The sequence below is a fragment of the Symphalangus syndactylus genome, chromosome 12 (genome assembly GCF_028878055.3).
Source record: "Symphalangus syndactylus isolate Jambi chromosome 12, NHGRI_mSymSyn1-v2.1_pri, whole genome shotgun sequence".
NCBI classification, from domain to species: Eukaryota; Metazoa; Chordata; class Mammalia; order Primates; family Hylobatidae; genus Symphalangus; species Symphalangus syndactylus.
The window spans coordinates 124,836,546-124,863,443 of NC_072441.2; the positions used below are offsets into that span (position 1 = coordinate 124,836,546).

At 36.6% G+C, this 26,898-nt stretch overlaps 1 protein-coding gene across 8 annotated transcripts in view; it reads left to right on the forward strand.

Moving 5' to 3' along the window:
- CEP350 (centrosomal protein 350) overlaps positions 1-26,898 on the forward strand; it is a 171,538-nt gene that overhangs the window by 59,198 nt on the left and 85,442 nt on the right. For 7 of the 8 annotated variants that reach the window (XM_055255030.2, XM_055255031.2, XM_055255036.2 and 4 more), the window contains 7 exons: positions 1,588-2,246; positions 3,257-3,378; positions 7,380-8,440; positions 10,421-10,571; positions 12,470-12,633; positions 19,357-19,531; positions 21,935-22,155. In XM_055255030.2, coding sequence (XP_055111005.1) covers positions 1,588-2,246; positions 3,257-3,378; positions 7,380-8,440; positions 10,421-10,571; positions 12,470-12,633; positions 19,357-19,531; positions 21,935-22,155 — 2,553 coding nt within the window. The remainder of the gene's footprint in view (positions 1-1,587; positions 2,247-3,256; positions 3,379-7,379; positions 8,441-10,420; positions 10,572-12,469; positions 12,634-19,356; positions 19,532-21,934; positions 22,156-26,898) is intronic. The other variant, XM_055255035.2, reaches the window with a different exon arrangement.

Consider the following 26,898-nt stretch of genomic DNA (forward strand, 5'->3'; position numbering starts at 1 on the left):
TTCATCTTTTTGAAAAATTTTATGTCATATTAATTACATTTAGCTGTCATTGTGAATATGAAAGCATTATTGTAATGAAATCATATTAGACTTTTAGGGACCTTAGAGAGAATCAAGTCCAATCTGGTTCATCCCAACATATTCAAGCAAACATGGACAAACATTCACAAGGTTGGATTTTTTTATTTGACAGATAGGAAACAGGCTCTGAAAGAGAAGTGATTTTTCCCAAGGGTTATGTAGTCAGTGGGTGTCAGATTTGGTGGCAGAACTGTTTAGTTTGACCCTCAAGTCCACTGTTTTTCTCCTATCAAAGTTTCTTGAGTGAGTGCTATTTCAAATAACTACTTTTTTCATGAACAGTAATTTTGGGAAGTGAAATATAAATACTCATATGCCAGTTTTTCTTTTCAGCAGCCAAATTTGTTTCAATTTAATTTGAACTTCTGGAATGGATTCAGTAAGATGCAGTTGCAACTATAATTTGGCATCTATATAGAAGTCAATGTACATACACAATACTTTGTATTTGGGCCTCTTCACTTTTATCTAGCTTGTAAATACGCTCATGTGTATTCTCAGTCTAAAGCCATGTTATCAGATATTTTGATGATTAAAATGATTTTTTTTCTGTATATTTAAGTTTTTGCATCCTTCACTGGAGAGTTGTAGAGGCTTAACATTTATTCAACAAATATTTACTGAGTGCCCACTACATAGCAGGCACTGCTGTAATCTCTAGGGCTTCAGAATAAGCAAAATAGACCCAAATCCCTAGCTCTGTAGAAGAAGCATTCTAGTAAAAGGAATCATTATATTCTTCATATGTTTCTTGCTAAACTTTGCCCATTTTCTCTGGAAATAGAGTAAAATACACAAAATTTTAAAAATATTTGAGCATTTGTTATACGGATGTTTAAAAATGTAAATGTGATCAGATGAGAGACTAATTCTAATCTTTTCCTTGTATCAACAGGAAATATAAAGTTTCAGAAATCCTTTGATAAACTTATCTGAACATAGTGCCATTTCATGTAATTATGAAGTGGGTCAGTGTAGAATTTTCAGAAAAACTAATATTTTCAGTGCCATTATTATTTGGCATATGCAGTCTGGTCTTTGCAAAGCTTTAAAAATAAATTTTTTATGATTATTAAGGCATTTCTATTTCCTTGCTTCTCATTGGGATGCCTTCCCCTAAAAAGATTGTTGACTTTTTTTTAACAGCCTTTTGAGGGGTTGTAGAGAGAGAGAAATGGTAACATTAAATATGTATATAAGAGAGAAATTGAAATACTAAATATTCATAACAACCATAAGAGCTATCTTTTTTGTCCAGAAATATTTCAAACTGTATTTAAAAACAAACCAAGGAAATATAGTTTTTCAGAAGATTGAGATTCTTCTTTTACTGCTAAAAAGGGAGGCTTTTCTTTCCTTTTATAATGTTCTTCAGAAGACTGTAAGATATTTGAATTTGAGTTTAAGTAAGATAAAATGAAATTCTCTAATTTTCTTGTTAATGCCGTTAAATCTTAGGAATGAGTATAGAATTTCAGTATATCACTAACAGTTCATACTTTGCAGGGGGTCACATTGGAAGAGCAGAATCGGATCCCAGGTTGGACGTTTTACATAGACATCTTCAACGAAACTCAGAACGTTCGAGAAGTAAATCTCGGTCTGAAAATAATATAAAGAAACAAGCTTCATCTCTTACAGATAATAAGCAGGAGGAAAATACTGCCTTAAATAAGGACTTTTTACCTGTTGAAATTCGTGGCATTCTTGATGACCTACAGCTGGATTCTACAGCTCACACTGCAAAGCAAGATACTGGAGAGTTACAGAATCAGAAGTCATCAGCACCAGTACATGCTCCTAGGAGTCACAGCCCAGTAAAAAGAAAACCTGACAAAATAACAGCTAATGAAGATCCTCCTATTATTTCCAAAAGGCGCCACTATGACACAGACGAGGTACGACAGTACATTGTTAGGCAGCAGGAGGAAAGGAAGAGAAAGCAAAATGAAGAGAAGAAGGCTCAAAAGGAGGCTACAGAACAGAAAAACAAACGATTACAAGAGCTCTACCGGAAGCAGAAGGAAGCCTTTACTAAAGTAAAAAATGTGCCTCCTTCTGAGCCATCCGCAACTAGGCGACTACAGGAAACTTACTCCAAATTGCTACTAGAAAAGACCTTGCTTGAAGAGCCATCTCATCAACACGTTATGCAGGAAACACAGGTAATAGTAGTGACATATATAAAGGAGAGTCATTCATGGTTAGGAAATGCTTATTTGCTATACTATTTAAAAATTACCCATCATTCCTAGTATGCTCGGATAATACTTATAATAATCATGGCCTTCATGAAATGTATTAAATATGAGGAGTAATGTGATAAATGTGATGGAAAATAAAAGCTGAATTAAGAATTTCCTACAGTGATTGTTACTGATTTATTTTCCTCTCATCATTGCTATTAGTTACATCCCTGCATAGTTCTCATTGTAGTACTGAACAAATACAGTTGACCCTTGAATAATGTGGGGGTTGGGGTGCCAACCCCTTTGCAGTTGAAAATCCACGTATAACTTTTGATCCTCCAAAAACTAAACTACTAATAGCCAACTGTTGACTGGAAGCCTTATAATATAATGTTGATTAACACATATTTTATATGTTGTCTATATTATACGCTGTATTTTTGCAATGAAATACACTAAAGAAAATGTTATTAAGGAAATCATAAAGAAGAGAAAATATGTTGACCATTAAGTGGAAGTGGATCATCAAGGTCTTTATCCTCATCATCTTCATGTTGAGTAGGCTGAGAGGAGGAGGAAGAGGAAGAGTTGGTCTTGCTGTCTCAAGGGTGGCAGAGGCAAAAAGGTAGAGGCAGAAGGGGAGGCAGGAGGTGTGTACCACCATGCCTGGGAAATTGTTTATTTTTTGTAGAGACAAGGTCGCACTGTGTTGCCCACACTGGTCTTGAACACCTGGACTCAAGTGAGTCTCCCACTTCGGCCTCTGAAAGTGCCTGGCTCCCCGTTGGATTTTAGTTGGTGTTTTGCTGTTAGTAATGTTTGTTTTTAAGACAAAATAAATTTTAATTGGTTTTATTTGACAAAAAAAAAAAACACTACGTTTTATGATTTTTGTAGAGCTGAGGTGATTTAATGTTTAACTTAGGTGCTACCTGAATATATCTTTGTGACGGAACTCATATAAATTTGATGTCCTTTTCTCCTAGGCCAAACCAGGGTATCAGCCATCTGGAGAATCTGACAAAGAAAACAAAGTACAGGAACGTCCCCCAAGTGCATCTTCCAGTAGTGATATGTCTCTCTCAGAACCTCCACAGCCTCTTGCAAGGTAAAAAGGGAAGAAAGAAAGATGATTAAGATTCTTTCTTTTTCATGAAATTTAGTGGAGTGGTCTATGTTCAGTGAATTTTGTTGACCTTTGTGAACAAGAGAGCAGAGAGGTTTATTTAGAAATTGGTTCGTATCTTCTGAAATTTAAGCATAGTGCACATCTGTACTTACTGTATACCCTAGGCTAATTGTTCAAATTTTATCTTTTAATGTAAATGTCAGTTTCTTTTACAGTTGGAAGCACTCTTGCCTTCTGTGAACTAAACACACACTAAAAGTGTGTCGGATGAATGAATGATGGTGAAATTTTAAAGTGTTTGTGGTTAATAATTTTCAAATGGGATTTTTGTGTCCACTGCTATTTAAAATTTCTTATGTGTAAGAACAATTTATCCATCGCACTTTCAAGAGCTACCTTTGGATATGCTTGTGAACATATTAATAAGGACTAGGAAGGGATCTGATTTGATTTCAGATAGTCAACAGACTATTTTACCTTAAATTTTCTTAAATTTTTTTTGCTGTAATATATTGTTTACAATAAAGTAAACAAAAAACTATGTGAGTTTGGAAGTAAAGGTGATGTTTAGGTTATGTGGTTATAAATTATACTTTGTAATAATAACCATTTTGGAAAGGCAAAGATTTTAAAACTCTTTGAGAACGCATAAATAGAAATCAAAATCACTATCCAATTTTGGGTTATGGTTTTTGTTTGTTTGTTTGTTTGTTTGTTTGTTTTGGAGATAGGGTTTTCACTCTCTTGCCCAGATTGGAGTGCAGTGGCACAATCTTGGTTCACTGCAACCTCCGCCTCCCGGGCTCAAGCTATTCTCTTGCCTCAACTTCCCACGTAGCCAGGATTACAGGGGTGTGCCACTACCACCTGGCTAATTTTTGTATTTTTAGTAGAGATGGCGTTTCACCATCTTGGCCAGGCTGGTCTTAAACTCCTGACCTCAAGTGATCCACCCACCTCAGCCTCCCAAAGTGCTGGGATTACAGGCATGAGCCACCACGCCTGGCCCATATGGTCCTTTTTTTTACCCCATTGTCCCTAGAATAATACTGTCAATAAAAATAGCTAACATTTATTAGCGTTTCTTAGGTTCCAGGCAATTATTTAAGTACTTTGCATATATTATTTTACTTTATCCTTGTAATTCCTTGAGTTAGGTACTGTTATTCCTGTTTTACAGAAGAGGTAATTGAGGCCTAGAGAGCTTTCTCAAAGGTCAAAACATTAATGATAGAGATAGGTTTTAATTTAGCCAGTGTGACTCTAGAAGCCTGTGCTTTAACTACTCTACATACTACTCCCCAAAAGTGAAATGTTTCATATGAGTTGCTTAAGGTTCTAAATACATTTCAAACTTTAAGTATAAATAAACTTAACATTTTTGTTTCAAATTTGAATGCTTTTATTTATTTACTTATTTTTCTAAGTGTCGTCTCTGGAGAGGATTGAATGCTTTTAGATGGGTGATACTCTCTAGTTCATCTCAGTCCTATTGTTGTCAGACATACCCTGCTATATTAATGTCTTCAATTTTTATCTTTCTCTGAATTTCCTTCTAATTCTAAACAAGTTATCCAATATTAAAAGCAAACCAAACACAAACAAATGTAGTGTTAGACCATACTACCTTGTACCAGTTCCTCACTTTTCTTTTAATATCCAACTTCTTTGACTCCTGATGTCTAACTTATTGCGTCCACTTTCTTGCCACCCAGTTTCTGAGCTCCCCCATTCCCCGTTAATAGTTTTAGCATAACTTTATGTTTAAAAGCCTGTTACTTTTTGCTTAAAATTTGGCATTTCTTTTCCTTACTCTTCATATCCTATTGTGTTAGCTACCTGGAAAACTCCAGATTTCATATCTCACCTTGAGAACTGAAGACCCAGCTTAACAAACACTTTCCTTGGCTAGCAGAGTTAATTGCTTCTTCATCTATACCCTACTGAACTTTTAAAATCTTTGTTTTAGTATTTGTAATGTCTTATTTTAGCTGTTTGTTTGTCATCCCTGCTAGATCTTGAGATCTTAAAGTGTAAGGATTAAGCCTTTTTATTTGTTTTTAATTTGGAGACAGGGTCTTGCTTTTTCACACAGGCTGGAGTGCAGTGGCACGATCATAGCTCACTGCAGCCTCAACCTCTTGGACTCAAGTGATCCTCCCACCTCAGCCTCCCAAGTAGCTGCGACTATAGGCATGCACCGCCACGCCTAGCTAATTTTTATTTTATTTTTAATTTTTTTGGAGATGAGGAGCTTGCTATGTTGCCCAGGCTGGTCTTGAACTTCTGGCCTCAAGTGATTGATTCTTCTGCCTCAGCCTCCCAAGTAGCTAGGATTACAGGTGTGAGCTACCATGCCCAGCTCAGGATTACCTGGATTAAGTATATTCATTTTTGTCTCCTGTTTCTCTACTATCAACATAGCATCTGCTATAAAATTGGCATTCTAAATACTTGAATTTAAAGCTCTTGGATTTTTATTCATCAATATCTTTTATATTATAACTTCCTTTGTATTCCTATTACTACCAGCTTAGTTTAGGTCCCAATAAGCTCACACTTTGCATTTGTAATAGCCTATATTCTAAGGCATAGAGTCTGTGCTCTAGTCTTCCTTCCTTCATTCTAATGACATGCTTTTCAGCTTCTTATTACCCTGGTTACCCCCCTTCAGATGACTTATTTTAACCCAATTGCAGAAGTTTACATTTATCCGTATTAGTTTGGTTTAGATTGCAGCCTATAAAAATAAATTCGTCTCATAATTTGGTCATTTGTTGGGTCAGCCATGCCTCCCAGCTTTCTGTCATCTGCAAGTTTGATAAGCATATCTTTATGTCATCATCCTAAAATAATGGACAAGACCAAGGACAAAGCCTCATGTTCTTCTCTTTTTTTTTTTTTTCTGAGACAGTCTTACTGTGTCTCCCAGCTGGAGTGCAGTGGCACAATCTCGGCCCACTGCATCCTCCACCTCTCGGGTTCAAGCAATACTTGTGCCTTAACCTCCCAAGTAGCTGGGACTACAGGCACATGCCGCCATGCCCACCTAATTTTTTGGTATTTGTACTAGAGATGGGGTTTCGCCATTTTGCCCAGGCTGGTCTCAAACTCCTGGCCTCAAGTCATCCGCCTGCTTTGGCCTCCCAAAGTACTGGGATTACAGGCATCAGCCACTGTTCCTGGCCTGTTCCTCTAAGGGTCTTCTTAATAGTTGACATCATCCTGTAATCTCTCTGTAGTATCCCTTAATATAGAGGAAGTCTATGGTCTGGAAATATAGGTAAATACACATAATGTTGTTTAGGGCATCTTTATTCTGTTTCTAGACTTAATGGATACCCTACCCTGTATATTTATATTTATAGTTGCATATTTATAGTTGGCACTGATAGTTTTGCATTTGATTGTTTCACATTCATTAATTTTTTACAAGTATTAATAGGTTATAATAACCTCCCTATTTAGCATGTACATTGTTAAACATAAGTGTTCAGCATATAGTAAATATTTGTTGATTAGAATAATCTATTTCATGTCTACATTAATTAGCAATTTTAAGCATTTCTCTTTAATGTTATTTTAAAAATTCTTTATAATCAATATTGTAAGGAATTTTATAGAATTTTAAAGATCTTACTGCCTTTTTAATAGTTTTTTAAAAATATGGCATCTTAGTTGAAAAAAGCAGCTTGCAAAACAGTATATATGGTAAAATCCCATTTTTATAAAAACAATACCACCAAAACATAATGTACAAATAGAAAAATGTTTGGAAGGATATAATTCTAAATGAAATATTAACACTGCCTCTTTTTTATTGTTTTGCTGAATGATCTTTATCTTTTTTATACTTTTTATCTGTCCTTTTTTTGTTGCAGTGCATACTCATTACTCTTATAATCAGATAAAAACAAAACTTTTTTTAAATGGTGGTTTAGTTAACTAACTAACTAACATATTGTGACTTTCATTTCCAGAAAAGACTTGATGGAATCTACATGGATGCAGCCTGAAAGATTGAGCCCACAAGTTCACCATTCTCAACCACAGCCTTTTGCTGGAACAGCTGGAAGTTTACTCTCCCATCTCTTGAGTCTAGAGCATGTAGGAATTTTGCATAAGGATTTTGAATCTATTTTACCAACCAGGAAGAATCATAATATGGCTTCAAGGCCATTAACTTTTACACCTCAACCATATGTGACCTCACCAGCTGCTTATACAGATGCCTTGTTAAAACCTAGTGCCAGCCAATATAAGAGTAAACTGGATCGTATTGAAGCCTTGAAAGCAACAGCTGCTTCTTTGTCCAGCAGAATTGAAAGTGAAGCCAAGAAATTAGCTGGGGCCAACATTAACTATGGGTCAGCATGGAACACTGAGTATGATGTGCAGCAGCCACCTCAAGAAGATGGACCTTGGACCAAGGCTGTAACTCCACCTGTGAAAGATGATAATGAAGATGTTTTCTCTGCCAGAATTCAGAAGATGCTGGGAACCTGTGTATCTCATGCAACTTTTGATGATGATCTTCCTGGTGTAGGCAATCTTAGTGAATTTAAAAAGCTTCCTGAGATGATAAGACCACAGAGTGCCATATCAAGCTTTAGAGTGAGATCCCCTGGTCCCAAACCAGAAGGGCTACTGGCACAGTTATGTAAAAGGCAGACTGACTCTTCTAGCTCTGATATGCAAGCCTGTTCTCAAGACAAAGCCAAAATATCTCTTGGTTCCAGCATAGATTCAGTCAGTGAAGGGCCTCTTCTTAGTGAGGGGAGTCTCTCTGAAGAAGAGGGAGACCAGGATGGACAGCCCCTTTTGAAAGTAGCAGAAATTTTAAAAGAAAAGGAATTTTGTCCTGGAGAAAGAAATAGTTATGAACCCATCAAAGAGTTTCAGAAAGAATCTGAAAAATTCTTGCCACTTTTTGGGCACGTAGGTGGTATGCAAAGCAAAGGACCATGGGAAGAATTAGCAAAGGGAAGTCCACATAGCGTCATTAATATTTTTACAAAATCCTATCAGTTATATGGAAAAGGTGAGAAAAATAAGTATAGCTTGTACTATTTGTATATTAAGATGAATTATAATTTCTGTACGAGATATATACTTTAGTACACGTTTTTCATTGAGTGGATAATGGAGACTTATTATTGTCCATATTAGTCATCTTCTAAATTTCCTGCAAGCCTTAAATAAGAGTATTAGTAATTTAATCTTTAAAATTTCATTTTAAAATTGTTACTGTCATAAAATAATATTTGATACTGGTAGTTGTAGAAATTTTTATCTAGTTCAGAGAAATTCATAGATGATGTTCAGGATTGGATATATATCACGTATATACTACATTTTCTGTGACCATAGTTATGTACTTCAATAGAAACTATAAGCCGGGCACGGTGGCTCACGTCTATAACCTCAGGACTTTCAGAGTCCAAGACAGGCGGATCGCTTGAGGTTAGGAGTTCAAGACCAGCCTGGCCAAAATGGTGAAACCCCACCTTTACTAAAAATACAAAAAATATTTAGCTGGGTGTGGTGGCATGCACCTGTAATCTCAGCTACTCGGGAGGCTGAGGCACGAGAATCACTTGAACCTGGTAGGTGGAGGTTGCAGTGAGCTGAGATCATGCCACTGCACTCCAGCTTGGGCAACAGAGCGAGACTCCGTTCTCAAAAAAAAAGAAAAGAAACTAAGTATGTTTCTTAATACAGTGATGATTTGTGAATTCTTGGGAATATAGCAATCAAGAATTGAGAGGGATAACTGTAGTAACATTTCTAATGTGAAAACAACTACATTACTGTTTGTTAAAACTAATTTGAGTAGCAATCAGACTTTAAACAATAATGTAGCTATATATTTGATTCCTAAAACAATAACTTCTAAAGTTCCCTTCTTATCCCTGAAATCCTGCAACACAGTTTTCTTTTCTGTGATAGACTCAATTCCTTCAAGTCCCTTTCTCTATCCTTCCTGCTATATATGGAATCTGCCCATTTTACACTAACATTATCCTAGAATTTCCGGATTGGAAATTTCCCGTCTATATAGTGAATGGATTTCATCTGTTCCTCTTATGCTCAACTGGGTATCACATTGCTTTTTCCCAGAATTCATATTTAGGTATTTCTTAATGGTCTTGTATAGACCTTCATATGCTATTGCTTTCTTTTGTTTAGCCACATTTCTATTAGTGGTAATTTTAAATTTGTTTAGATTTGAAAGTTATTTTGATTTCTTTTGATGAAAGTAAAATGCTTAACTCAACATCATTTTTTAATAAGAAAATTGTTTCTTCTTAAATTCTTTTTTTTTTGAGACGGAGTCTCGCTCTGTCACCCAGTCTGGAGTGCAGTGGCGCAATCTCGGCTCACTGCAAGCTCTGCCTCCCGGGTTCACGCCATTCTCCTGCCTCAGCCTCTCCGAGTAGCTGGGACTACAGGCGCCCGCCACCACGCCCGGCTAATTTTTTGTATTTTTAGTAGAGACGGGGTTTCACCGTGGTCTTGATCTCCTGACCTCGGGATCCGCCCGCCTCAGCCTCCCAAAGTGCTGGGATTACAAGTGTGAGCCACCGCGCCCGGCCTGTTTCTTCTTAAATTCTATTAAATTTTCATTAAGATTTTATAGTTAAACTGAAGTATTTAGAGATGAAATGACAATGAAATGTTATCTGGAATTTGCTTTAAAATAGTCTGGGGGTGGTAGATGAAGGTAGTAGGAGGTTTAATTGAAACTAGATTGGTGATGTACTGGTCATTGTTGAAGCTGGATGATGCATACTTTGGTTTCATTATACTAGTCTCCCTGTTTTCATGTATGTTTTAAAATTTTCCTAATAAAAAGCTTTAAAAAAGTAGCATTGGATATAAAGGTAAATAGAAAAGAAGCACTATTAAAGGAAACTAAAATGTCCCTAAGCCCATATTGCTAATCTCCATGTATGGGATGCTTTTCTTACAGTTTCTTGATTTTCGTTTTTAACCATGTTTCAATTATTACTTTTGTCAGGGTTTGAAGACAAGTTGGACAGAGGAACATCAACATCACGGCCTTTGAATGCCACCGCAACTCCTCTAAGCGGTGTTTCATATGAAGATGATTTTGTCTCCTCTCCAGGGACTGGGACTTTGACAGAAAAAAAATCAACTCTTGAACCTCAGTAAGAATATATTGGCAATATGGAATAAACTCTGAAGAGTGAGAAAAATGTGCAAATGAGAACTCTGGTCTGAATATGAGCCAAGTTTTGCTTGTTTAAAAATACATATAGAGGCTGCACATCATAGTGGAGATCCAGAGCATGGGCTGTGGATCCAGACTGCCTTTGTTTAAATCCAGGCTCTCCTGATTATTGGTTGTTTGTATTTATGCATATTACTTAGCCTTCCTATGCTTCTGCTTCCTTCTCTGTAAAATGGGGACATTAATAGTACCTGCCTGCCTCATAGAGTTGTTATGTGTATTAAATGAAATATAGGGAGACTGAGACACGAAAATCGCTTGAACCTGGGAGGTGGAAGTTGCAATGAGCCAAGATTGCACCACTGCACTGCAGCCTGGGTGACAAAGCTAGACCCTATCTCAAAAAAAGAAAGAAAGAAAAAAATCACGTACTTAGAACAGGGCCTGGCACATAGTAAGCAGAGTATAGGTTATGAAATCAGTCCGTGAATTCCTAGTAGAGTATTGGAGTATTGGGAAATTATTCCATGGTATACTAACATAAAAAGCTTAAGAAATGGTTTTCTGTGGTAGAATTGAGGAAGATCAGATAGATACATGACTCCATGGTTCCAAGTAATAAGTAATTTTCTTTATAATCAAGAAAACATTGAAAAATTTGCAAAGCTTTGAAAAACAATAATTATAATGATTATAACATCTGATAATTGTTGGGCACTTAGTGTGCAAGATACTGAAGGGACTGAGGGACTTTACCGATATTAACTCATTTTTATAATAGCCTGATGTGGAAAGCATTACTGTTATCATTTCTGTTTTAGACAGCAAACTGAAGCAGAAGTTAAATTACTTGTACATAGTCACATAGTAAGTGAATCAGACTTTGTGGAAGAGAATTTTCTCCCTATATTTAGCTGCCATATAAATTTATCTGTAATTATTCATATTTAATATCATCTTTTTCAAATATTACAAATTGTAATCCATGTAAAATTATTAGGTAATCTTACAAATTAGTTAAATCTAAATAGATTAATAGGAATAGGTATAAAAATTATATGAGAAAAGGCATAGTTTTAAGTTTTGAGCTCTAAGGAAAATATCAGATTTTTAAATAAAAACTTTCAAAGATTTAATTATGGTGACATTTAATATCACCAATCAATATGATTTGATGCATTTTATTTCCAGGTAGAGGTAGAACATATTAAGTTATTGTTCTCCATAAGATTATAAGAGGAGAAATAGTTATAATATATAAATTATTAATTTGAATAGAAATTGAGGCCATATTTTCCAGTATTCAACATTATATATTTTTCTCTAAATATTAGTTTTTATTGGTTTCACTTACCTTTGATTTTTCTTAGTAATAAATTGAACAGGCCAGGCACGGTGGCTCACACCTGTAATCCCAGCACTTTGGGAGGCCGAGGCGGGCGGATCACGAGGTCAGGAGATCGAGACCATCCTGGCTAACACAGCGAAACCCCGTCTCTACTAAAAATACAAAAAATTAGCTGGGTGAGGTGGTGGGCGCCTGTAGTCCCAGCTACTCGGGAGGCTGAGGCAGGAGAATGGCGTGAACCCCGGGAGCGGAGCCTGCAGTGAGCCGAGATCGTGCCATTGCACTCCAGCCGGGGCAACAGCGAGACTCTGTCTCAAAAAAATAAATAAATAAATAAATAAATAAATAAATTGAACCATAGGCAACAATCCAGGCTTATGGTGGTTAAAACAATTAATAATAAAGTGGAAGCCATCTTTGATTGTAGTTATAGTCTCCTAGTGATTAAATAGATTTTTAAATATCTTTAATTTAGCTGTGTTGTAAGACTTTTCTTTCTGGAACTACTATTATTTATTCTTTGACAGTAGCACTTTAGGCCCTCAGGAGGACCATTCTAACAGAAAGTCTGCCTATGATCCTTCCTCTGTGGATGTTACCTCCCAGCATTCATCAGGAGCTCAGTCTGCTGCATCGTCTCGTTCATCTACTTCTTCTAAAGGAAAGAAAGGAAAAAAGGAAAAGACAGAATGTAAGTGGAATTCCACATGGTAACTTTTTCTCTTACCAATGATTTTGTTGTACTAATCTAAAGTTATGATTTGATCCTATAAGAAGTTAGAAGAATTTCTTATGGTAATGTAATTAGCTTTCATATTTATTTATCATTATAATAATACCTTTTGATATATAACATTATGAATTTTTTCCTTAATACAAAAGGAATACATTTGCAATGATAAAAAATTAAAAATTAGAGATAAACACTCTTCAAAGAAAGACAAATTTCCTTTGAGCCTTCTGTTCACAGATTACTATTAACATTTTTGATGTATACATAAAATTATACACACACGACTTTATTTATTTATTTATTTATTTATTTATTTATTTATTTTTTTGAGACGGAGTCTTGCTCTGTTGCCCAGGCTGGAGTGCAGTGGCGCGATCTCGGCTCACTGCAAGCTCCACCTCCCGGGTTCACGCCATTCTTCTGCCTCAGCCTCCCGAGTAACTGGGACTACAGGCGCCCGCCACCATGCCCGGCTAATTTTTTGTATTTTTAGTAGAGACAGGGTTTCACCGTGTTAGCCAGGATGGTCTCGATCTCCTGACCTCGTGATCCACCTGCCTCGGCCTCCCAAAGTGCTGGGACACATGACTTTATTTTAAAAACAAATGTAAATAATCGCTTTGCAGTTGGTTTTTTAAAAAAGCTTTATAGTGTATACATCTCTATCATTAAATATAATACCCAAATTTCCTTATCTATAAAATAGAGATAATAATAGATATGGTAATTTTTAAGCTCATATGAAATTAAGGGAGATAATGTGTACATTCCGGTACCTAGCACTGTAGCTGACTCATTGGCATTCAGTAAATATTTTTGAGTGATTGAGATACCCTTCAATGTCCTCATTTCTACTCTTGGCTTAAATTTGCTCCGTAGGCCTACGGAGATGGATAATCACTGTATAAAGTGATTAGGCAAAGGCTTTGTAAACTCACAGGATGGTGTCTAGCTAGGGGAATGATGTTGCTTCCAAAAATGTTTTTTCTGGAAGCTGGAAGCTGTCATTCTCAGCAGACTAACACGGGAACAGAAAACCAAACACCGCTGTTCTCACTCATAAGTGGGAGTTGAACAATGCGAACACATGGACACGGGGAGGGGATCATCACACACTGGGACCTGTCAAGGGGTTAGGGGTAAGGGAAGGGAGAGCATTAGGACAAATACCTAATGCATGCGGGGCTTAAAACCTAGATAATGGGTTGATAGGTGTAGCAAACCACCATGGCGCATATATACCTCTGTAACAAACCTGCACGTTCTGCACATGTATCCCAGAACTTAAAGTAAAATAAAAAATAAATACATAAAATAAATCCTGCTCATTGAGCTAAAAGTCTTCAAGGGGTGGAAGGAACAGGAATAGGAGGAAGACATCAATGAATATAGAACCCTATATTTAAAAGTAAATCACCTCTAGTTCTTTCTCTTAGAGATAACGGATGTTAACATTTAAACCAGCCTGGCCAATATGGTGAAACGCCATCTCTAAAAATACAAAAATTAGCCAGGCATGTTGGTGGGTGCCTATAATCCCAGCTACTTGGGAGGCTGAGGCAGGAGAATCGCTTGAACCTAGGAGGCGGAGGTTGCAGTGAGCTGAGACTGCGCCATTGCATTCCAGCCTGGGTGACAGAGCGAGACTCCGTCTCAAAAAAAAAAAAAAAGTATTTATTTTATTTATTTCATTTTATCTTACTTATTTTGCAGAGACGAGGGCCTTATTTTGTTGCCCAGGCTGGTCTCGAACTCCTGGGCTCAAGCAATCCTTTTGCCTCTGCCTCCCAAATTGTTGGGATCATAGGCATAAGCCACTGCCCTCTGCCTATTTAATTGTGGTAAAATATACGTGACACAAAATTTATCATTTTAACCATTTTCAAATATACAGTTCAGTGACATTAAGTACATTCACATTATTGTTGCAAGCATCACCACTGTCCTTCTCTAGAAATTTTTCATATTCCTCTACTGTGTACCCATTAAATAATAACTCCATTCTTCTGTCCATCAGCCTCTGGTAACCACTGTTGTGTTTTCTGTCCCTATGAATTTGACTACCCTAGGTAGTTCATATAATTGGAATAATAGAGTATTATTATATCCTTTTTATCTTGCTTATTTCACTTAGCATAATATCTGACTCACCGTTCATCTATGTTGCAGCATGTATCAGAATTTCCTTTCTTTTTATTGCTGAATAATATTCCATGCTGTGTGTATGCCATATTTTGTTTATCTATTTATCTGTTGATGGACATTTTGGTATTTTCCACCTTTTAGCTATTGTGAATGATGTTGCTATGAACATTGGTGTACAAATACCCTATTTGAATCCCTGCTTTACCCAGATACAGAATTGGCTAGATCAAATGGTAATGCTATGTTTAATTTTTTGAGGAACTGCCATAATGTTTTCTATAGCAACTGTACCATTTTACATTCCCACCAGCAATGCACAGGGTTCTGTTTTGTCTACATTTATGCCAACACTTTATATTTTCTGCTTTTTTGATAATAGGACATCCTAATGGGTGTGAAATGTTAACATTTTTAGTAAGAGTCCTTCCAGACAATTTGTAGGCACACACAAATAGGCAATTTTATGTGTATGGGATCACCTTTTACATGCAATTTTATTCTGTCTGTAGGGTATGGGTATCTTTTTCTGTCAGTAAATATGGATTACCATTTGTAAGGACTACCCACTAAATAAACTCTAGACCCATTAAGTAACAGAATACTATTCTGTTTTTGCTTTTTTTGTTTTGTTTTTTGAGACAGGGTCTCACTCTATCACCCAGGCTGGAGTACAGTGGTGTGATCATGACTTATGGCTCGCTGTAGCCTCAACATCCTGGGCTCCATCAGTCCTTCCACTCAGCTTCCCAAGTAGCTGGGACTACAGGCACACCACACCCCACCTGGCTAATTTTTCTATTTTTTTGTAGAGACGGCTTCTGCCATATTATCTGCGCTGGTCTCAAACTCCTGGGCTCAAGCAGTCCACCTGTTTTAGCTTCCCGGAGTGCTGGGATTATAGGCGTGAGCCACCGCACCTGGCTTGTTATTTGAATATATTATAATTTATTTAACTCTTTCCCCATTGCTGGATATTTAGGTTTTCTTTTTTCTTTATTCCATTATAAATACTACTGCATTGAATATCCTTGTAAATACATCTTTATGTATTAGTCTGGTTTTTTCCTATGGGGAGAATCCTAGAGGTAAGATAATGGGGCAAATAATATGGCATGTTTAAAATGTGGTACATTTTGCCAAATAGCCTTTCAGAAAGTTAGTGCCAGTTTATACGTCCAATGAGAGTGCTAGGAGAAATTATTTTTAAATCATTAACCTAATATAGGCAGTTTGGAAGTGTTCTGAAAGTCTTTGTAGGACATTTAGACATCATTTTACCAGCACTTCCCAAACTGTGTTTTCTTGTGAAATACAAGTTTAGTGGTATAGACTGTTTCATAAGTGTTCTGAGAATAAAAGAGCTCCATGGTTCCATAAATTTGAGAAATTCTTTTAGAGTGAAACAAGATTCTTTCCTGTAAGACTCATCAACACTGTAATATGCTAGCGCATTACTTATTTTAGGATAAGGATGAGGCTATAGTATGAAGCATTTTCCAAGTGTATTTTGACTACAGGATCATCAGTCATCATTTTATGGCATTAGAATTCAGCTGAACACAGTTTGGGAAATGCTGATCTTGCTCAATTCTTATTTTGCAATTGTTAGCATTTGCTAAGTTAGTGTCTCACCTAAGGTCACTAACTTGTTATTGGCAAAGCCCAGATTCTGACTTCTGACTCCCAAATCCAGTCTATCGTCTGGTATGATATACTGCACAATTTTGAAATACCGTGATATAGGCTGGGCATGGTAGCTCACTCCTTAATCCCAGCATTTTGTGAGGCTGAGTTGGGTGGATCGTTTGATGCAGGAGTTCAAACTCCTGGAGTTCGAGACCAGCCTGGGCAACATGGTGAAGCGCTGTCTTTAGAAAAAATAGAAAAATTATCCAGGTGTGGTGGCGCACACCTGTAGCTCCAGCTACTGGAGAGGCTTAGGTGGGAGGATCAGTTGAGCCCCCAAAGTTGAGTCTGCAGTGAGCCATGATCATGCTACTGCACTCCAGCCTGGGCGACAGAGCTAGACCTGTCTCAAAAAAAAAGAAAAAATCATGATTTATTGAGTATATGTGTATTAATAATATGATTTAATGTAGGTTTAAAACATTATCATCTAAAACAGATCAGATGAAGTATAGGTAGCATTTCGTGGCTTTCAGTTTCCCTAATCCTCACCTGCAATACCAGAAAAACCCTGATATATTTCACTTTCCACAGCATCTTCTTAAACTTAGTTTCTCCTTCATCCCCAAGTTCTAAAATCAGTGTGATTTTAATTGTATATGCTCCATCTGGTGGTGAAAAGGAGTGTCTGCATGCTCTGTACAAAAATTTACCCAGTGTAGTTCAAAGTAGTTGGTAGATTAAAGTGGTAATCCTAGGAAAAAAAATTTTGCTTTAAGATATGGAATATGGCTTTACTTGGCAATCTTTTAATGTCAGGACATTTTCTTTTCATATGGGTCCCTGGACTGGAATGTAGGCCTTTCTTGCACAGAACATTATCTTGTCTACAATTTCTAGTTGTTTAAAGTCAAGAAAAAATTTTAAATTGTGTATTTATTGTCAACAAACAATATTAAGTGAATAAAGCACTCTTACTCTGAAAGCAGTGCAGCTTTATTGTAGAAAAATTCGCAATAATCAGTATTAACAGCTTGCTTCTAGCCTTGGGATCCTAAATAGACTTTATAGAGTCCTTTCTAATTGATTAATAATATTCTGCTTTAAGTGTACAGTTCAGTGGCATTAAGCACGTTTATACTGTTGTACAACCATCCCCACCACTCAACTTCAGAACTTTCTGTTTCCCGTACTGAAGCTCTGTATTCATTCAACAATAACTCTCCATTCCTCCCTCCCTTCAGTTCCGGCAACCACCATTCTAACTTTCTGTCTCTATGAATTTCACTAGGGAATTTAACCATTTTCAAGTGTACAGTTCATTAGCATTAAGTACATTCACATGTTTTGCCATCGTGATCACTATCTATCTCCAGAACATTTTCATCATCCCAAACTAAAATCTATACCCATTCAATAATAACTCTCATTCTCCTCTTCTCCCAGCGCCTAGTAATAACTGTTCTACTTTCTCTCCATGAATTTGCCTATTCTAGCTATGTCATGTAAGTGGAATCATATTTGTCCTTTTGTGACTGGCTTATTTCACTTAGCATAATGTCTTCAAGGTTCATCTATATTGTAGCATGTGTCAGAATGTTCTTCCTTTTAAGGCTGAATAATATTCCCACGTATGTATAAACCACATTTTGTTTATCCATTCATCAGTTGATGGACATTTGGGTTGCTTTCATCTTCTGGCTATGTTGAATAATACTGCTATGAATATGAGTATAAAGGGTATTTTTTTCACTTTTGTATTTTCTTTTGCTCTTTAACCATATATATCTTTAAAGTTTAACCTTAAATTTTTTTGTATATGTATATTTTAAAGTATATATAGTAATTTTACAATAAATTTTTACAAAAAATTTTAATGTATATATACACATATATTTATGTGTATATATACATATGTGTGTATATATAAACATGTATATATATAATATATAAAATACATATTTTATATTTAAAATTTGTTTGGGCCACTGTTAAAATTTATATGCAGTTTTGTAATCCGCTTTTTTTAAAAGGTAATAATAAATACTTTCCCATGCTGCTGTTTAAACATACAATCAAGATGAATAGTGTACTAGACTAGAGTCAGGAGGCCTGGGTATATGTCCTATTTCTGCTGTTGATCAGAGCAGAATACCTTGTTAAGCAAGCTATTAAGCCCCATAGATCTCTAGTTACCTCATCAGTAAATTGGGGATATAGTACTTATTTCATAACGTGTTTAAGAGCAATAAGGTACTATATATAAAGTGCATTCGAATTACAATGTCCTATATAAATGTTCAGGTTACTATTATCTATGTGATTTAGACAGGTATTCTCTTGTTACAAATGTAGATTAAATTTATTTGAGTTACAGAGTTACACATTGAATAACATGCATAATTTTTGTTTCAGTCATCTTCTTAAGATATATTCCTATGAGTAACATTATTGAGAGTCAGAGAATGTGAATATTTTTATAAATCAGGCTACATAGTTCTTACCATAGACTTTTTCAAAAGAATTATGTAGTTCAGTTAGCAGTTGGTATGATTTTTCTCCCAGCTCTGGATTTTATCCTTTAAAAAATTCTTTTTGGTTACTTTTTCATAGGAATAGATTAGTATTTTATTGTTATTTAATATATTTATCTTTTATTACTATTGAGCTAAGAATGATTTATTAATAGCAAGTGGAATTAATGGAAGAAACTTCACTTTCCTTAAATGGAGACAGAAGGATGAACTGCTTTATTTTAGATATGGAAAACAGATTTCGAATATAGTATAAGTCAAATTTTAAATATTCTGATTTATACTTTTTATTATTTTATTGAAATCTATATATCAATTATCTCTCTTAAAAACTTCTATTATTGGGAATCAGCTCTATAAGAAATTTGCTTTACAGGGTTGGATTCATTCACTGGAAATGTTCAGAACTCACTTCTTGATGAGGAAAAAGCAGAACATGGCTCCCATCAAGGAAAGAAATCTGGGACCAGCAGCAAACTTTCTGTTAAAGATTTTGAGCAGACTCTTGATACAGATGGCACTTTGGAGGATCTTTCTGGACATTCTGTGAGGTAAAGTAATGTATATTTTATACTGTAATTCATATATAATTAAAGTTATATAATTGATATTCAAAAAATCCATATAATGAATTTTAGCTCAGCAGTCTCCTTAACCGTGCATGTCTGAGCTACTACAAAATTCTGTATTTTACAAATAGACTTCATAGCTTTGTTCACAGCTCTAATCTTTATCTGTATATTAGAATATGGTCATGTATCATCTAAACTGTTATAACCTCTTTCTCAGGAATTCTCTCCCTCTAGCACAACCCAGTTTTCTATGCTGAATGCTGTTGTTACAATTGTTTTCTTGGCTCAGTCTTTTGACTAAGCAGCTACCCTGCTTAGGGTGCTTTGTGAGGTCATAGATCAATTCTAAGTGCGTAACTCTACTTGAAGTGTTTTCACTGGGCTACCACAAACTATCTCATTTCTTTTGTCTATAAATGTCAGTTCTCATCTATTCATCCATTGTTTCAGCACAGCTACTTAGCATCCTTATTGTCTTATTGTTTATTTCTTCCTCTCAACTTTTCTGCTGAACTTGCTAGACCACTCAGGCAGATTTTGAAATCTCACTCTCACTGATTATGGAGCTTGCGTACTGTTTTTTCTCTTCTTTCTAATATCGTATACGATGCACTTAGTCTGTTGCTTACAAATAGCCTTCAGTTGTTGCTAGCTATACAGTTCCTACTCATTTGTCCATATGACTTTTCATGTGTGCACTGGTTTTGTCTTGGAAATTGAGGCTCTGAGAAGACATGCATTTATTTTTTCCTTTTAAAGTAACTTTGTGCTTTTTCTAGTACTATGACACATAAAGATTACCATTTTTAGTGCTTTCATTTTACAAATAATACCATTATTTCTGTGTTTAAAATTAAATTTTAAACATCATTAATACCGTTATTTCTGTGTTTAAAATTAAATTTTTTTTCTTTGTCAGTGATTTTGGAATTTAGAAAACTTTACCTTTCCTTAAGAATTACTCTGATGATTTAACTTGACGAAATTTACAAAGTTAAACATTTCTTAATGAGATCCATAGCCAAATAAGTTTCACCAATGCCCCATACTGCAATCTAGATTTCCCCTTCCCCACCAATGGAGATTCACAGGGATAAAATAATTGGAGGCTTTGATAAGGAGAAGTCCAGATTTTTCAAAAATTGTTTAACCTCTTTTTTTTTTTTTTTTCTTATTTGGCTATAGTCACTCTTTGTCCCCAAGCTCTTTTGCTTTCTTTTTGGGAAAGCTTATTAACATTATTGGAAATATACTTTTAGAAATGCTAGTCTAGCTGAATTTTATCTGCAAAGCAAATATAAATTCATCTTATAAAACCCTAAGGTGAGGTGCAGAGTACTTTGTTTTGTTTGATGTTGTGTTTTAATTATTTAACAGAAATCTGTTAAAATGATCATTCTTTTTGTGTTTCATACATGAAATAGACTGTTAGAAATAGTATTTATCTAAAGTATCAATAGAAAATTAAGGGTCAAATAAACACATGAGTGCCTCTCAGGCCTACTTCTATTCAAGTATTTTTATGCTGGGTATAAGAGAAATTTTTACCTTTGAAAGCTATTTCATCATTTTATTAGAAGCTAAAAGCAAACTTGTTTCAGTATATTGGCAATATAACTGTGCTAAAATGCTTTATAGAGTATCTTTCAATAATTTATTCAGTAAATAAATATTCAGTGCAAGGCAACATGCTTGATGTTACAAGAAATAATACCTTTAATGAGCTTACTTTTTCAAAGAAATGCTAGAAACATGCCTTGTATTGAATTAAATGCCTTAAGAGTTGTTACAAACTGTTATGTTACTTATTAGAAAGTTCAAGAAAGAGATGTAGTATTAAAAAGTAGATATAAAGAAATGAAGTATATTAAGTATTTAAAGATGGATAGGGTGAAAATTTTTTCTGTGATCCTTGGCTCAACAAGAGAGTATAACAAAAGAATAGTTTTTGTCTTTTCTTACCTTTTAACATAAAATATTCTCTTTCAGAGATGTATTTTAAGACTCATATATGGCTCCAATTTTATTGCTGTACAGTGTCTATTTTAGAAGACTTTGCTTCATGCTATAATGAGTGACTCATAATATATGTACACTGTAGAGGGAAGAGTTCAGTGCTAGTTTAATCAAGCTACTCCGTTTCCATTGTATTTAGGGCAGGGTTTTTGCCTTGCTTGTTCACCACTGTAATTCTAGCAATTAGAGGAATATTCATAGTCATTCATTCAGCATAGTGACTATATTAATGAATAAATGCCTAAATCACAACTTTTTAAAGCTAATGTTGATAAAGTTTTTTTATATGTTGTTCTTTCGAATTATTTAGCTGGTTTACAAAGTACTTTTCCTTCCTCTAATGTTTTTGTGGATCAAAACTTCTAGTGTCTCATCAGATAAGGGAAGATCTCAGAAAACTCCAACTTCTCCCCTGTCACCAAGTTCCCAGAAATCATTGCAGTTTGACCTACCAGGAACTTCTTCAGAAAGATCTAAGTCGTCAGTAATGCCTCCAACTATAACAGGATTTAAGCCTAATGCAGCTCTCACTGATTTGAACCTGGCTGCCAGCAGAACAATGATAGAGAACGCAGCTCCAAAACCAGGTAAGTAGATCCATGGAATTGTGATTTTTAGAATACGATATGAAATTTTTTCTCTCAAAATTCCTTTTCTTTCAGTTGAGTCATAGAGAAATATTATTTCAAGTGAATATGATTACTTTTCAAGTATTAAAAACTGCAAGAAATTAAATATTGAAAAGCACAAGAGATTCAGTAATGTTGATTTTTTTCCCATCTTGTCAGCCAGCATTAGTCAAAACATATCTGAAAAATATGTCCCATATGTGCACTCCTGTTTATATGTATACGTATGTATGTATACACACATGTACGTGTGCACACATATAGAAGTAAAGTACATTGTATAGGCATACCTTGCTTTATTGTGCATGGCTTTATTGCATTTCACAGATACTGCAGGGTTTTTTTTTTTTGTCTTTTTTTTAACAAATTAAAGGCTCATGGTATTGAACAAATTCATCAGTGCCATTTTTCCAGCAGCATGTGCTTACTTCGTGTCCCTCTGTCCACAATTTTGATAAATCTCTCAATATTTCAAGCTTTTCATTATTACTATAGCTGTTATGGTGATCTGCGATTAGCGATCTTTGATGTTCCTGTTGTATTAATAATTGTTTTGGGTGCCACCAACCATGTCCATTTAAGAGGGCAGACTTAGTGGATCGATGTTGTGTGTGTTCTGACTGCTCCACCAACTCACCCCTTTCCCTTTTTCAACCCTCCCTCTGGCCTCCTTATTCCCTGAGACACAATAATATTAAAATTAGGCCAATTACTAACCCTACAATGGTCTCTAAGTGTTCGTATGAAAGGAAAAGTCACATCTCTCACTTGAAATCAGAAGCTACAAATGATTAAGCTTAGTGATGAAGGGATGTCAAAAGCCAAGATATGCCAAAAGCTAGGCCTCTTGTGCCGGTTAGCCAAGTTGTGAATGCAAAGGAAAAGTTTTTGAAGGAATAGAAAGGTATCACATGAATGATAGATAAGAAAACAAAATAGCCTTATTGCTGATACGGAGAAAGTTTTAGGGACCGAGATAGAAGATCAAGCCAGTGGCATCTTTAAGCCAAAGCTTAATCCAGAGCAAGACCCTAATACTCTTCAATTTTGTGAAGCCTGAGAGAGGTGAGGAAGCTGCAAAAGAAAAATTGGAAGCTAGCAGAGGTTAAAGAAAGAAGCCATCTCTACAAAATAAAAGTGCAAGATGAAGCAACAAGTGCTGATATAGAAGTGCAGCAAGTTATCCAGAAGATAATTGATGAAAGTGGCTACACTAAACAGATTTTCAACGTAGATGAAATAACCTTATGTGGGAAGAAAATGTCATCTAGGACTTTCATAGCTAGAGAGAAGTTAGTGCCTGGCTTCAAAGCTTCAAAGGATGAGCTGACTCTCTATTTAGGGGTTAATACAGCTGAAGTTGAAGCCATTGCTCATTTACCATTCTGAAAATCCTAGAGTCCTAAAGAATTAAGCTAAATCTACTCTGCCTGTGTTGTATTAATGGAACAACAAAGCCTGAATGACAGCACATCTGCTTACAGCACTCAGGTTTACTGAGTATTCTAAGCCCACTGTTGAGACCTACTGCCCAGAAAAAAAAAAGATTTTTTTCGAAGTGTTTTTTTCAAAATTTGAAAAAATATTTATTCCTGCTAATTGACAATGCACCTGGTCATCCAAGAGCTCTGATGGACATAAAAAAGGAGATTAATGTTTTTATGTCCCCTAACACAAAGTCCATTCTGTACCCATGGATCAAGTAGTAATTTCAACTTTTAAGTCTTATTATTTAAGAAATGCATTGTGGGGGTGGAGCCAAGATGGCCGAATAGGAACAGCTCCGGTCTACAGCTCCCAGCCTGAGCGACACAGAAGACGGGTGATTTCTGCATTTCCGTTTGAGGTACTGGGTTCATCTCACTAGGGAGTGCCAAACAGTGGGTGCAGGAGAGTAGGTGAAGCGCACTGTGCGCGAGCCAAAGCAGGGTGAGGCATTGCCTCACTCGGGAAGTGCAAGGGGTCAGGCAGTTCCCGTTCCTAGTCAAAGAAAGGGGTAACAGACGGCACCTGGAAAATCAGGTCAGTCCCACCCTAATACTGCGCTTTTCCAACGGGCTTGGAAAACGACACACCAGGAGATTGTGTCCCGCACCTGGCTTGGAGGGTCCTATGCCCACGGAGTCTCGCTGATTGCTAGCACAGCAGTCTGGGATGAAACTGCAAGGTGGCAGCGAGGCTGGGGGAGGGGCGCCCGCCATTGCCCAGGCTTGCTTAGGTAAATAAAGCAGCCAGGAAGCTTGAACTGGGTGGAGCCCACCACAGCTCAAGGAGGCCTGCCTACCTCTGTAGGCTCCACCTCTGTAGGCTCCACCTCTGGGGGCAGGGCACAGACAAAAATTCAGCAGGAACCTCTGCAGACTTAAATGTCCCTGTCTGACAGCTTTGAAGAGAGTAGTGGTTCTCCCAGCAGGCAGCTGGAGATCTGAGAACGGACAGACTGCCTCCTAAAGTGGGTCCCTGACCCCCGAGCAGCCTAACTGGGAGGCACCCCCCAGTAGGGACAGACTGACACCTCACTTGGCCAGGTACTCCTCTGAGACAAAACTTCCAGAGGAGCTATCAGACAGCTGAATTTGTGGTCTCATGAAAATCCGCTGTTCTGCAGCCACCGCTGCTGACACCCAGCCAAGCAGGGTCTGGAGTGGACCTCTAGCAAACTCCAACAGACCTGCAGCTGAGGGTCCTGTCTGGTAGAAGGAAAACTAACAAACAGAAAGGACATCCACACCAAAAACCCATCTGTACATCGCCATCATCAAAGACCAAAAGTAGATAAAACCACAAATATGGGGAAAAAACAGAGCAGAAAAACTGGAAACTCTAAAAAGCAGAGCACCTCTCCTCCTCCAAAGGAACGCAATTCGTCACCAGCAACGGAACAAAGCTGGACGGAGAATGACTTTGACGAGTTGAGAGAAGAAGGCTTCAGGCGATCAAACTACTCCGAGCTACGGGAGGAAATTCAAAACAATAGCAAAGAAGTCAAAAACTTTGAAAAAAAATTAGACGAATGGATAACTAGAATAACCAATGAAGAGAAGGGCTTAAAGAAGCTGATGGAGCTGAAAGCCAAGTTTCGAGAACTATGTGAAGATTGCAGAAGCCTCGGTAGCCGATGCGATCAACTGGAAGAAAGGGTATCACTGATGGAAGATGAAATGAATGAAATGAAGCGAGAAGGCAAGTTTAGAGAAAAAAGAATAAAAAGAAATGAACAAAGCCTCCAAAAAATTTGGGACTATGTGAAAAGACCAAATCTACGTCTGATTGGTGTACCTGAAAATGATGGGGAGAATGGAACCAAGTTGGAAAACACTCTGCAAGATATTATCCAGGAGAACTTCCCCAATCTAGCAAGGCAGGCCAACATTCAGATTCAGGAAATACAGAGAACGCCACGAAGATACTCCTCGAGAAGAGCAACTCCGAGACACATAATTGTCAGATTCACCAAAGTTGAAATAAAGGAAAAAATGTTAAGGGCAGCCAGAGAGAAAGGTCGGGTTACCCACAAAGGGAAGCCCATCAGACTAACAGCTGATCTCTCGGCAGAAACTCTACCAGCCAGAAGAGAGTGGGGGCTGATATTCAACATTCTTAAAGAAAAGAATTTTCAACCTAGAATTTCATATCCAGCCAAACTAAGCTTCATAAGTGAAGGAGAAATAACATACTTTACAGACAAGCAAATGCTGAGAGATTTTGTCACCACCAGGCCTGCCCTAAAAGAGCTCCTGAAGGAAGCACTAAACATGGAAAGGAACAACCGGTACCAGCCACTGCAAAAACATGCCAAATTGTAAAGACCATCGAGGCTAGGAAGAAACTGCATCAACTAACGAGCAAAATAATCAACTAACATCATAATGACAGGATCAGATTCACATGTAACAATATTAACTTTAAATGTAAATGGGCTTATAATAATAAAAAAAGAAAAATACCCTAAAACCTAAAGTATATTAAAAAAAAAAAAGTAAATGGGCTAAATGCTCCAATTAAAAGACACAGACTGGCAAACTGGATAAGGAGTCAAGACCCATCAGTGAGCTGTATTCAGGAAACCCATCTCACGTGCAGAGACACACATAGACTCAAAATAAAGGGATGGAGGAAGATCTATCAAGCAAATGGAAAACAAAAAAAGGCACAGGTTGCAATCCTAGTCTCTGATAAAATAGACTTTAAACCAACAAAGATCAAAAGAGACAAAGAAAGCTATTACATAATGGTAAAGGGATCAATTCAACAAGAAGTGCTAACTATCCTAAATATATATGCACCCAACACAGGAGCACCCAGATTCATAAAGCAAGTCCTGAGTGACCTACAAAGGGACTTAAACTCCCACACAATAATAATGGGAGATTTTAACACCCCACTGTCGACATTAGACAGATCAACGAGACAGAAAGTTAACAAGGATATCCAGGAATTGAACTCAGCTCTGCACAAAGTGGACCTAATAGACATCTACAGAACTCTCCACCCCAAATCAACAGAATATACATTTTTTTCAGCACTACACCACACCTATTCCAAAATTGACCACATAGTTGGAAGTAAAGATCTCCTCATCAAATGTAAAAGAACAGAAATTATAACAAACTGTCTCTCAGACCACAGTGCAATCAGACTAAAACTCAGGATTAAGAAACTCACTCAAAACCGCTCAACTACATGGAAACTGAACAACCT